The sequence below is a fragment of the Bos mutus genome, chromosome 23 (assembly GCF_027580195.1).
Source record: "Bos mutus isolate GX-2022 chromosome 23, NWIPB_WYAK_1.1, whole genome shotgun sequence".
Classification (NCBI taxonomy): Eukaryota; Metazoa; Chordata; class Mammalia; order Artiodactyla; family Bovidae; genus Bos; species Bos mutus.
In genome coordinates, this window is record NC_091639.1 from 19,661,966 (window position 1) to 19,675,774 (window position 13,809).

General features: G+C 41.1%; 1 protein-coding gene across 1 annotated transcript in view; it reads left to right on the forward strand.

The window, feature by feature from the left end:
- The window catches only part of CARMIL1 (capping protein regulator and myosin 1 linker 1), a 303,970-nt gene extending 293,584 nt beyond the window's left edge, over positions 1-10,386 (forward strand). The window contains 2 exon segments of the mRNA XM_070360729.1: positions 1,025-1,165; positions 9,380-10,386. Of these exon segments, the coding sequence (XP_070216830.1) occupies positions 1,025-1,165; positions 9,380-9,516 (278 nt within the window). The 3' untranslated portion in view covers positions 9,517-10,386.
- The last annotated feature ends 3,423 nt before the right edge of the window (positions 10,387-13,809 follow it).

Below are 13,809 nucleotides of genomic sequence, written 5' to 3' on the forward strand. Positions count from 1 at the left end.
GCTAAAGTGACCGCGGCTGAAGGGCTCCTTCATTCAGCACCCAGGTCACCCACTCAGGGACCGTCCTTGCACTCAGGGCTGTGGGTCGAAGGCAGGATGGTGAAAGCACCCCTGTGTGGTGCTCGCCCCCTGGCGGTGCTCGCTGTAGCTTTCTGCAGGCTGAGTCCAGGTGCTCAGACCCTCGAGAAAGCCACAGGTTAAGGATGAGAGCCATAATTAGGGAAAGCGTAAGTTGCTTTTTATCCGTTTTCATCTGTTTTTATCCGATATCCTGTGAAATATTTAGGGTTTAGAACAGGGCTGGGCAAACTATGGGCACACCAACAGAGGCACACAGCCCCCACTGTCCGTGTGTACACACACACCCACACCGAGAATTAACCTTGCCGGTGACAGAGCAGAGAAAGGGAGTGCAATTCAGTTTTTCCTTTCAATTAGACTGAAACAGGACAGCCTTCAGAAATAACAGACGAGCTGTTTTGCCATCTTTTTATCTTAGCAGGTCATTTAATCTCTCCAGTTGTACAGTGTTCACAACAGTCCTTTCTGGTCTTCAAAGTCCATGATTTTAAGTTATTCTAACTGATCTCAGTAAGTATATGTAGGTACATGCACCCCTACTCCTGAAAGTACAAATCTATATTATATACATATGGTGACCACTGTACTGGATTTGAGAGCAGGTAAAGTCAGTGGGTTATAACCATCACTTATTTTAAGAAAATCAAATGGCCTTTGAGGCAGAAGGAGTATTTAGTCTTACACCTACAGTCTAATTTTCAAATATCAGCTCACTGAAATTCTGAAACGGAAATTCGGTCTGCAAGGTATATTCATATCTGTAGATTTTTAACTCTTTGTAAGTTTTTTCTTTCTATTGTTTGTTACTTCACTGGGCTATGAAACTAATTTTTGGCCAGAAAAACTATGATTTTTAAAAAGATTATTAGTCATTTGTATTTAAAGACTAACCCAGCTTACGCTTTAGGAATCCAGTTTGATGGGTGTCTTTGTGTCTCCACAGAGGACGTCCCAGACTCTCCATCCAGTCCGGGTTCTCCTAAAGTTGCTCTTCTTCCTCCCGTCTTGAAAAAAGTTCCTTCAGACAAAGAGAGAGATGGCCAGGGCAGCCCGCAGCCCAGTCCCAGGACCTTTTCCCGGGAAGGTAAGATTTTTTTCTCTGCATTAGCTCTCCCCAAGGAGAGTCATTTCTAGAGAAAGGAATTCATCTTGGTTAGTCAGTCAGCATCCCTTGGATTACATTTTGGAACCAGAGCAGACTTGATTCAACATTGTTGGTGACACTGGGTGTTAAAGACTGTATACAAAGAGTAAAAGTGTAACTGAGTCACTCAGCCCAAAGGTCTTGGTAATAGTAATCTCTAGATGCTCCTGAACTGACCCCTCGTGTATTAGGAGTGCCAACAACATTGTTTTGTGACTGACTGGCGCTACCTGTAGGTTTATAGGTTCCACTATTTCTCAGACGAGCTCCGCCTGGTGGTCAGTTGCTGTCACTATGGTTCAGGAGTGGCTCACACAGGCTTGGGAGACCTGGTGGATGGTTAGCTTGTGTGGTCGTGAAGTCAGATGATCCTCATTCTCAGAAGTGTCACCTGCATGGATGTTCTCAGAGCACTGTCACACCAGTTTGTGTCTTTTCTGTTTCTTTTACTTTGCTGGGGTGGGAGCAGAGCAAGATAATCCCAGGGCTTGAATGCTTTCTCCCAGAATCAGATCAAATATTGCTGTCTGTGGAGGCGAGGTGTGTTTGGGCTGACTTTCGCACCCCACCGTGTCTCTCTCCACTTCTCCCATTCTGTTCAACGTGCAGTTACGTCTGTCTATCATAAAGTGTAATTGCCAACTCTAAGCCCCACCTATTAAGAAATTATCTGGAGCCATTGTCGCCCATGTCCAGATAGCTCTCAGCATGGTTTGGGGTTGCTTGGTTTTATTTTAGATTGTTTGATGCTTTAGAATTCTTTGATTGCTCTGATTGTGACATCTTCCTACCTTGGCTCATTTTCTTTTGGGTTGAAATTAATGGAAAGTGTTTCTGAGTACTGTCTTTGTTGATTGAGAGTCTCATAAAAAATAGCACAGCCTGCTTTCTTATCTCCATTCTGCAGATTTATTTGATGTGTACAAACTTCACTCACCTACTGGCTGTAAATTAAAGAAGGTGGGGATTTTTGACCAAAGCTGATAAACCAGTCTGTCAAACAGAGAAACTAAAGCCATTGAATGATGGCTGACAGAGTCATTTCACACTGGGTGATCAATAAATACAGGATTCAGTATTATAGCCACAGCCTTTGAAAGCCTTGGTCTAGAAAGAGGAATCGGTGGTGTCAGGTCAGAGTGACTGCCTGCTCAAACCGCACAGTCCCTTCCCCATCCTACCCTCATTTGTTCCTTTCTGCAACTGCTGTCTTTGTGTCTTTACTTATAAGGAAGCTTTGAAAAATGTCTGAAAGAATTTTGTTGGTGAGAAATGGGAAGGCATGGAGGAGTAGTGAGGGTAAGTAGGAATGTTTGTCTTGTCAAAAGCAATTGGGAATATGGATGGATTGAAAAGAAAAGGGCTGAGGGCTGAACAAGAAATAATTGCTTAACGTTTTTGAAAAATGATGTTTTCTAAGATGTCTAAGACGAGGCCCAGAGTAACCCACCAGTCTCCTGAGTTAAAGAGTGTGTCCATGGAGCCTCTAGCATTAACCAAGAGGGTGAAATACTGGATGCTACAGGCAGGTCCTTGGCTGCTTTGGGAAAATTAGGTGTTCTTTCTATAGGAACTTAGGAATGAATGTGTTGCTTCTCAAACATATCAGGGCTTCACAGGTAGATACTTGATCCCTTCCCCACTCTCCCAATAGCAAATACTATGGATGGTTCACACCCCGCATCTTCCCCGCTGAAGACTGGAGAGCTATGGAAATCACTGCTTTCCCGTTTGGGATCCAGGATAATCTCTGAGATCATTCTGATGGTGTTGCTTGAAACTGAAATTGGACTCACAAATATACATGAGGTCTCAGAACAGTTGGTAAATTCAGAGGTGGTAATGTTTTGATTTCAGCTTATTTTCCAGCTTGTCCACTAAGCTGGCCCAGGAATGAGAGCCACTTGTGAGCCCTCTTCCTGTTGTTCCCACTCCTACTTTCTTGTACATTATTCATGCCGGTTACTCCATTTCCTTGTTCTGTGCCTCCCTCTGGACTAGCGTGCCCAACTCATTTCTGAATCAGGTAAACGGCTGTGCTTCTTCTGGATTATTCCATAGTGAATGTGAATTTCGTTAATCCATCTTGGAATTGAAATAGTAACGCGGGGGCCTTTTTGTTAGTTATATTTTGGGGGCAGACTCGGAGCTCACCTCATTTTGCACGACATTTCCATAATGTTGGCTGTTGAATTCTATAGATAATGGTGTATCTATTCAGGACCAACATTGTAGGTACCTTGAATCTTAAGTGGGGTGGGTAAGCTGATATTTAAGTTTTAATATTAATATTTTTTAATGTCAACACGTTGATGTATTTGCTACTATAAAGGGTAAAATGGATCCCTTTTCCTCAGTAGTGCAAAGAGGAGATTATTACAAAAGGCATTCAGATCATGACAGTGGCAAGCCTTCCGGTAGAGGGAAAAGACCTTCAAAACTGTACTCCACCATTGCAGAAGAGGAAGTGAATGCAATTGGGCGCAGGAAGTCACAGCCAACACATGGTTAGAGTCTTCACTTATCATCGCTCACTGTCCCAGAGCTTATGAACTGGCACTAACAAAAACAAACTTGAATTGAGTAACTTCTGTCCTGGGACTGGGTCAGGGATTGTTTATACAGTTGGTCTTTTTTTTCTCTAAATGGCAGCAGGATGGTCCTTCCATTGGGGGGCAAAAAGTATTGACTTAAAAAACTAAAAACAAATTCTTATGAGGAGGACCAAGTTACTTTGGATTATGGTGACTTGTCCTTTCAAATTTTTGTGATCATGGAGGTTGATTTTTCTATTTGGGGTCATGTCTCCTAGTCTCTTCCTTTCTCTCTTTACTCTTCTAGCAAAGGATACAGGTGATCTTTCAGTGGACACTTTGTAACCCTATAGGAAGAAAGGAAACACACCAATTTACTTTTCAACCTCTTATATCATTTTCCAACAGTTACCCAATAACTGTCTTCCATTCGACACTATACATCCTGTAAAGTTCTGTTCAGGTGAGGACAGTCCCAGGAAATGGATTTTAAATCAGCTTTTATCTCCAGTGGGAAATTTTAGAATAAGTACTGCTGACTCAGAGAGGAAATGGTTTTTCTATGACGAAGTATTCATCATCTCCCTGGTTAATAGGTTTTTATAAATATGACTTAAAGTCTTTTAAAGGAAGTTTTAGTATCATAGAAGAAATATTAAATATTTTGATATCTGAAGCTTCTTTAAGGGATTTCTTCCCTTGGAATAGGCTTTTTCCCCTCCCTGTAATACTTTATCAGATGGTAACATATGAAGGTAGGTGGCTCCAGGGATAAAGTGCCCGGAGTTTAGCCATAATCCCACACCCTTTACTCCCTCTTCAGAAAGCATCCCAGAAGGCAGGTCAGTGGAAGTGAACTTAAAATAGGGATAATTTCCGTTTACTGAAAAAGGCTAAACCATTCTCAAACCTTTGATCTACCTTATAGCTTAGTAGCCCAGTGAGTTATGACTTCTCAGTAGGAACTGTTGTCTTTGAGGACTTTCTCTGACACAGTTAAAATCAAGAACAACGGAGCAAGCATCTACCAGTCTCCCACCAGCAACAGCATTGGAGTCAGCCTTCTTGACCAGATACTGTGAGATAAGCCATGTCCTCTGACTTGCCTGGTGGCCCAGCACACACTAGCCAGGTGACAGGGTGGCCTTAAGGACATGGCCCACTGCATAAAGAAAGCAACATTCTGTTTGGGCTGGGTAGCACCTGCCCTAGAGGAAAACAACTGACTTATTTCTTGATTTTTAAAGGGTTTCCTGTGGTAGGTGTGTTCATAGTCACACAGTTACATAGCTTCTCTCTGCAAGAGATTTTTTAATGTTTTCAAGAAAATCTGTTATCTTCAAATCATATAAATTACAATAAGACATTTTCTGAAGCTCTATATTGTCTCTTTTGATAAGGACACCCAAGGTTACCTAGATGTTGCTAGATTTTGGAAATTTACATTTGAACTCTTGCATCAGTTGACTTATAATCATTTGTTGTTAACAAAGCACCCTTCACGCAATGTAATGTTCATTTTTCAAGAGACCAGCAACAGCACTTTATATATACAACATATGGATGAAAAGCCCACCTGCCAGTACCACACTGATCATACAGTGAGGTTTTGAGTTAGAGTAAAAATAAGATGAAGCTAGAGAAAAGCCAGATCCTAGAAAGGCAAGAAATTCTCTCTCTCTGAATTTTTTTTTTTTGATGACCTCTTTGGTTTAAAACTCTCATTGTGATGGGCTACGTCAAATTTTGATGGAATTCAATAGGACCATCTTGATTTGCTTTCCTGCCTAGATTTCTTGAGCTATGAACAGGAACCAAAAGCATAATTTTTAAAGGACCTTCAGTTAAAATAATCTGACGTACAATATTTTAATCTTGTTTTGTTAGTGCCGATTCCCAGCACTTGTCTTCAGCCCTGAGAATTGCATAGCAGTCTGCTTTCTGAATAGTTTGGTTAACAAATGCAATTAGCAGAGCAATTCTATTAAACCACAGTGTGTAGTTTTCTTTCAGTATTTTAAGAGCAGCTTTGTTTATGCTAAAACAGCTTTCTTACCTTCCTAAATCATTTCTCTCTGAAACAAACAGAAGCTATTGTTCTCAAAGCATGCTGCCTATTTTTATCATGATTATTATGTTTTAATTATGTGGCTATTTTAATATTGGTTTGACAGGTAAAATGCTTGCTTTCTTTTCCTGGAAGTATGTGTAATTGCATCTTTTGAATTTCATATCATTCTCTCTACGTTTAATATAAGCTGTGATGTCTTCATTAGAGTACGTCCTATTTTCTTCAAGAAAAGAGTTGGTTTTGACATTGTATGCATTGTAATGTATCCTATTTGGACAGGCCATCCTATTCTGAGATCCCTATAGTGTATCACTTGCTTCTTCCATAATTCAGCCTATAGCCAACAAATATTCGGTTGTGGCTAATAATCTGCAACCCAGTGCTATGTTCCCCATTTTTCACCAGATCTGGGTTCTACTACTTCTATGTGAATTCTTCAAGAGAAATTTAACAGTTCATTGACACTTTCGGTGCCTGTCAGAAAATATTCCAAAAAAAAAGGCCAACTACAGATGATTATTTTAAGGTCATCATGTTTTTCTCCTGAGAAATATGAATGTCAGTGGAGCTTAAAATAGAGAAAAGCTCAAATTTTTATATCAATCTCTAATTCTGAATTTATATGCACATTTCAGATGCTCTAAAATTAGCATATATATGTATTTGCATATATATATATATGCAAACTCAGATCATCTTCAAGAATGACAGATTTCACATTTGAGCCCATCAGTTATCAACACTGAAGAGAGGATATACATAGAATGTTTCTGTTGAATAAATTGCCTTTTTACTTAGGTATCTTTTATAATTTTAATGGTACCTGGAATGGTAATAAATGTGTATAGACACATATAGAGAAGCTCTTGAACTTTGATGTATGACTTGTTGCATTAAAGAAGTGTAGTAAAACAGTCTTTAAAACAGTTATCAAGTCAAGCATTAAATCAGGCTGCCTAAGAGAAAGTTTCTCTAAATTAGTAAAATGTCTGAATTCAGAAATACTGAACCTACTTAAATATAATTGTAATTTTGTAATTACTGTCCTAATTATATGCAATCAAATAATGCTGCCTAAAGGCTGGAAAACAAATGACAAAGAACACACCTCCTACTAAGGTTGTTTGCACTAGCAATCTGGACTAATACCAAGTGCTTTGGCTTTGTGCAAACAGTTCCTTGATCTCACCATGCCTCAGTTTTCCTGTCCAAGAATGGTGCCTTACTTATGATACAAAGAAAATGTCAGCCTGGTACTAGACTCATTATTACATTCACAACTGGTAGAGTTAAATCAATGAAAGTGAATTTTTTAGAATGAATTTTTAAATAATGTCACCACCATAGTGAACTGCATTGGCAGTCCTCCAGAAACAGCATATCATTATTCCTCTCCGTGACTGTGTCAGGCAAATTAGAAGTTTTGCTTTCATGACTGGTACCAGGTTGGCTCTATGTCACCAACTCAGAAATCAGCCTGTTAACTTGCGCACACCCCCGCCCTCCCCCCCTGGCCTGGAGGACTTAGAAGCTAGTGTCACTTGGATGGAGACTGAAGGACAGTCTTACTTTTTGCAGGAAGATTCCTGTGTTGGATTGGTACTCAATTTCGGTTAGTCCTGGTCCAGGGTTCTTGGTTTTTATCTGTGACAGAAACGCATTTGATTGCAGGAATTTCTCCATTTTTAGAGGGTATTCTTGATGTCATATCATGTGACATCAATTAGACCTGGGATTCTGAGGATGTTATAAATATTGGGAAGGATGAAATTTTTTAATCTAAGAAAGCAAGCTAATACGTTTGCTCTGAAGATAAAACGAGCAATATATCAGCATACTTCTTCCTTTGAATTTGTAGTGTTGGAAACCTGAGTAATACTTATTTTAGTTTTAAAATGAATAAGATTTTCTAGCTGATTTCACTAGTGATCATCTGTTTTGAGGTTAGGTTATTGCAAAGTATTTCAAGATCAAAATATAGTAAATTTTCTCTGCTAACCCCTGTTCATAGTACACACACACAGAAGTTCAGAACTTAAGTATTGAGTATTACTATCAAATTACTTTGTGAAAAAGGGAAAATTATTTATAGAAAATTACTTACCTTTTCTCCCCAAACCTGGCTTGTTAACTTTCAAAGGACCAAACACATTTTTTTTTTTGTTAACCCAAATCAAGCTAAAATAAAACATCAATATAATATTCTTTGTTTTTCCCCCTCCATCTGAGAATTTGCTCAAAACTGTTGGGTAAAAAGTCAAGTTTTTTAAAAATTACTTTTTATCATGAAATTTTATCCTTTTAACTAAAATTTAAATTTTTATTGTGTAGAGATCAGAATCTGGCTCTGACAGCAGGATTGGCAAGAGAAATACTTTATTATGTTTGCATTTTGCCTATTAGGTTTCATGAGCTTTCACTTCCTAAAACAACATTCCTTAGCAGATGAAACATTTAAATAGCCAGTTCCTGGCAAGATGAGTTTTTTTAACATAATGCTAACATTAAAATGATTCAAAGCATCAAATGAATCCTCTTGGTTTTCCAGGACTGGATATTTAAATTTCTGAGTAGTGAGGTAGCTGCACTTTTTCAAGCCACACAAAGTGCATGGGGTTTGGTATTTTTAGCTTTTAAGTGATATCTCTACAATAGACCTGGTGAGTAATATTTAATAACTCTTAACAGCCACGCTGGAGTATGGCATCTGGACCTTTTCCAAGGTACAGTAGCAGAGAAGCTGTGACCTAGTTGAAAAGAACATGGATTTTGGAGAAAGATTTAATTTAAATCCTGATTGCAAGTTTTATAGAACCTACCTAGTAGTTGTGGACAGTAACAGTGATAAAACAGAGCGCCTGGCAGGACACATCACGAAGGCTCAGTCTGGTGATTGTTCTCCCATCACTGCTTTGTAGATCCCCCACGTTCATATGTGATTAGAACAGGCAACAAACATGCAGTTGTTTTTTTTTTTAACCTGAAAGCTGTTCCTAAAGGTTTGAATAGAGGCAGCATTAATTCATTTCCACAAGACTTTATTCCATTTCCTAGAGAGTGAAACTGAGGTTTTCTGAGACACAGAAAGGCCTGACAGAGATCACTGGGGCGCCTCCTCATATCCTGTCCTTGAAGCAGGGACTGCCACCCCTAAATCGTGTGCAGAAGGCAACGGATGGAATATCTGTCCAGCAGCGCCACCTGTTTCCTGTGCCGCATGAACGGGCAGCTATGACCGAGGAGGTCCCCTGGGACAGAGTGGCTTCCGGGTCCTCCCACCCCCACCCTCCCTGCTGGGGTCCTCACCTCAGATGGTCAACCGCATCTATGAGAGGCTCACCCTCTCATAGACTGGGGTTTTCATGTTTTTCTGTGTTGTTTTGTTGGTTTGTTTTTGATTTCTGTTTAGAGTCTTGAAATGTACTTGGAAAATTGTTTCTGAGAAAGTTCATCTCAAACCCTTCCACACTCTTCAGGGCCCCTGCCTATCTCACCCCACCAGCATCTCCTTGTTCATCAACTGTAACGACTTTCTTCCCTTCCTTTCAGTGTCCAGGAGAAGCTGGAGCCAGCAGGCCCAGGAGTGTCAAGAGCAAAAGCAATGGGCCTCCAGTAAAGATGGCCAGCCAGGCAGCAAATCCAGCGACTCTGGGGAAGAAGCAGAAAGAGAGTATATTTTTGTGTAATGGTCACCCACGCAGAAGTCTTCCTGTGAGGGGTGCTTTTGTTAGCCATCAGAGAGGAACCAAGGGCAACATCTCTTTCTTCTTCTAAGCATTTGTCTCTTGGTGCTTTTTTCTTTCTCCTTTTTTCCTCGAGAACCAAAACAAATCCATTTCTCGGGAATCAAAGCACAGGTTTGATCTTTCCCAACCCTTGGCATTTGATTTCTATGCATTCCTTCATCTGCCTTCAACAAATGCCAGCATTATCCCATGGGCCCTACTTGAATTTCTCTGAGGCAGCTACAGGTTGCCCCGTCAGATGAGTGTGGGGAGGTAAACGAGGTAACTGGACACATACTCATGAGTAACACCATCCAGCTGACTGTGGGGTACTGCTGCATGTACCTGTGTCAAACCTGCACTTGACTCATAGAGCAATTTATTCTTGATGTATGCGATTGCACACTGTAATTAACAGAGCACACTAATAATTTGTATAAATTATGTATATCAGATCTTGGGTATGGTTTTTACATTCTCCCATGGGGAACTTCTTCCTTCCCGACGTGGAATTGTACATTTAAATTTGGTATGGTGACCTTTGTGATACCACCACCAAGTGAGTTAAGAACCGAGTGAAAGGCCCATGGCTGATTCTACCATGCTCCCAGATTAATGTATATAGTTGATTGGAATGAGGTTTTATGAATATTCATGTTTTTTGAAGGCCTTTAATTTCTGTTCTGCATATTAGCTTTTAATGTGTGATTAAGAGAGAATACTTTGACACCTGTAAAAAAATCAAAATACTACTTTTTAAGACATTTCACAAATATTCACTTACATTACAGGCTGAGGTATTTTATTCATATGTATATTTATACCAATAAAATGATTTTACAAGTGGAATTTTGACTTTCTCCAGTGATTTTTTTTAGTGAGGATTGGCTTGTGGTGATGAGCTTTGTTTTCTAAAACTCCAGAATAATCACAGTTCCCAGATAATCAAAAACCTATTACATTCTAAATAAATGCAACTTGCTGATTTCATGGCCTGCTCTTACCTTTAGGGAAAAGATGAAATTCATCAAAACGTTTTCAGAGTCCACAAGAACCCACTCATCAGGCCAGATAATGGAGTTGGGGCTGGGGTCTCTCTGAAAAATCCCAAGACACTGTGAGATGAGCAGGACGACTGCTGGGAGGGGTCTGGGAATCTTCACCAAATGAGAAGTTACAGATCATGGTTTTCCTATTGGTGCCATGTGCAGACCCTTAACTAAGAATGAGGCTATTGGTAATTCACACTCCATCTCAGGTATACCTAACAGGGGCTCAAAACCCAGGAATCACTTTAAGGATGCATTCTTTGTATAGTTAGACTGGGCAGGCTGACCTTTCGTTTTCCCTTAGTTTAGCGTTGGATGGTCTGGGTCCACTTTGCACCTGCTGTTTGGCCAATGATTGGTGAGGCACGCGTCAGGTGTTGTAAAGAAGTCAATGCAATTAAAAAACGGCCACTGAAAATTCAGGAAGAGGGAAACAGACACCTGGTTAATTAGAAGGGGAGATCCACCCTGTGGCAGGAAAGGTGTCGCACATTTGACCCTGCCCCGTGCTGGCTCATTTCCCTGGGTGCTCCAGCTGCTGCTGTTCACAATCCACTTTCTCTCACACTGTGTGCAAAACAGTGTTCCTAGGGAAAATTCTGCAAGCTTGAAGGGAAAATAATGATTCATTTTATCTTTGCAAAATAAAATGTATGGAAAAATTACAACAAAACCGCAAGAGGCAGGACAGTCCTGATTTTGCAGTGTTACACCCATCTTCGATCCCAAATGTGTGGACTTACCTGGTGGTCCAGTGGTTGAGGTTCCATGCTCCCAAGGCAGAGGGCCCGGGTTCAATCTCTGGTCAAGGAACTAGATCCCACAAGCTGCAAGTATGATCTCATAACGCTGCAACTAAGACCCAGCACAGCCCATTAAAAAAAAAAATCCTGAGTGGACAAATCCTAAATTGAGATGGCCATGAAAAGATTTAGCATGTTTTGCTCTGGATTAAAAGCACTACCCAAGTGTGACCCTCCAGTAGGAACCACGTGGTGTTCATTTTCAGCCGGTCCCTCTTTTTCTGCAGAGCAAGAATGTTAACCAACGCCTTCTCTGGCTTGTTGAAGGAACCCAGTGGGAGGTCTTGGTGGAAGGTTGTAGATTGAGTCTGACCCTCATTTCCACTGTATAAGGTGCTAAGAAAATGGAGGTTTCAGACCCTCAAGGTTGTTACTACTATGTTTGGGGTTCTGCTCTTCCTAAGCTACACAGTCCACTAGAAACCTGTATTCCCAGTACTCACGTCTTTAACTCAGAACCCAACCCCTTGGCCAAACTGCTGAAGACCAGAGTAGGAGACAAAGGAGGGAAGACAAAGGAAAGCGAAAGGATGAAGGGTGTGATTTTTTTCCCTTAGATTTGGATTCTTCTTTCTCTCTCCTGAGTTTTGACTGGACAAAACAAAACTATAAAATCCATGCTATGGTCTCTTCAATAAGTGGTGCTGGGAAAACTGGACAGCTAAATGTAAAAGAATGAAATTAAAACACTTCCCTATAATATACACAAAAATAAACTCAAAATGGGATTAAAGAACTAGGTGCAAGCCCGAAGAGAAAAACAGAACACTGACATCAATCAGAGCAAGATCTTTTTTGAGTAATGAAAACAAAACCAAACAAAAGGGACCTAATTAAACTTAAAAGCTTCTGCACAGCAAAGGAAACTGTAAACTGAACAAAAAATAACCCACAGAATGCAAGAAAATACTTGCAAACAAAGCAACCAACAAGGGATTAATCTCTAAAATATACAAACAGCTCATTCAGCTCAATGTCAAAAAAGCAAATAACCCAATCAAAAAATGGGTGAAAGATCTAGACATTTCTCCAAAGACATACAGATGGCCAACAAACACATGAAAAGATGCTCCCAACAACACTAATTATTAAAGAAATGCAAATCAGAACTACAATGAGATATCACCTCACACCAGTCAGAATGGCCATCATCAAAAAATAAATGCTGCAGAGGATGTGAAGAGAAGGGAACCTTCCTAAACTGTTGATGGCAAAGTGAATTGGTACAACCACTATGGAGAATAGTATGGAGGTTCCTTAAAAAACTAAAAATAGAGCTACCATATGATCCTGCAATCCCACCCCCGGGCATGTATCTGGAGAAAAACAGGGTCTGAAGAGATACTTGTACCTCAATGTTCATTGTAGCACTGTTTACAATAGCCAGGGCGTGCAAACCATGTAAATGTCCACTGACATAAGGGTGAAGAAAATGTGGCACAAATATGCAGTGGAATATTATTTGGCTATTAAAAAGGATGAAATAATGCCATTTGCAGCAACATGGACGGACCTAGAGATTGTCGTACAGAGTAGTTAGAGCGATGCATAAAACCACTGCCTGTGGTTCCTGACCTGGCCTGCCGGACCACACCGCCCATCCCCCCGCAGCCCTCACAGCTGGTGCTAAGTGCTGTAGAGGCCGTATAACAGACCTCAGGGTTAGCAGTGGTGCCCCTCTCTAGTAGGGGGCCCAGATTACTTACCTTAGTCCTCTTAGGTAAGTGGACTCTTAGGTGGCCCTCTTAGGTGGGGCCAGGGAGGAGAAGACAGGTGAAACCTGTTAAGTCCTTTTCGAATCCTCTTTGCCACAAGGTGGCAAACCCGAACCATGGGGACTTAGCTGCCAGTCTCAGGGCCACAGGAGTGGATACTGTGACGAGGACAAAAATGTTATTGTCCTGACCAGTAGCTGGCCATGGTCCTTCGGTAGTCAACTGCTGAACTTGGATGGTGTTGACCAGTTGCCTCTGGGTTACCATGGTGTCAGCACTGTGACCAGCGCTCCTGGGAGGTGTCCACAAGATGAGGGAGTGGGTTTCCCATCTCAGCTGTTGAAGCAGCTCATTCACAGCCCAGCAGTGATGGGGTTGGGAGGCAGGGGGAGATGCTGGTGTGCGTCGTTCTCATCAGCCCACTCCTGAACTTCATGGCCGACAAAGTGGATTCCCTGGTCACTTCTGATGTCCATGGGGGTCCTGTATGTTGTGCATCCAGCACTTCTAGCCCCCAACAGTGGTTTTATGCCTTGCTCAGCAACCTGGGTGGGCGTTTTATAATGTCTTCACCTGTTGTGACAGAGACATCAATGGTATATTGGTCAGGGTAGCTTACGCATCTGAAGCCAGGTCCTGGAGCAACAGCCCAACTGTGTGGGGCAGCTGGTGAGCAGAACAGGACAG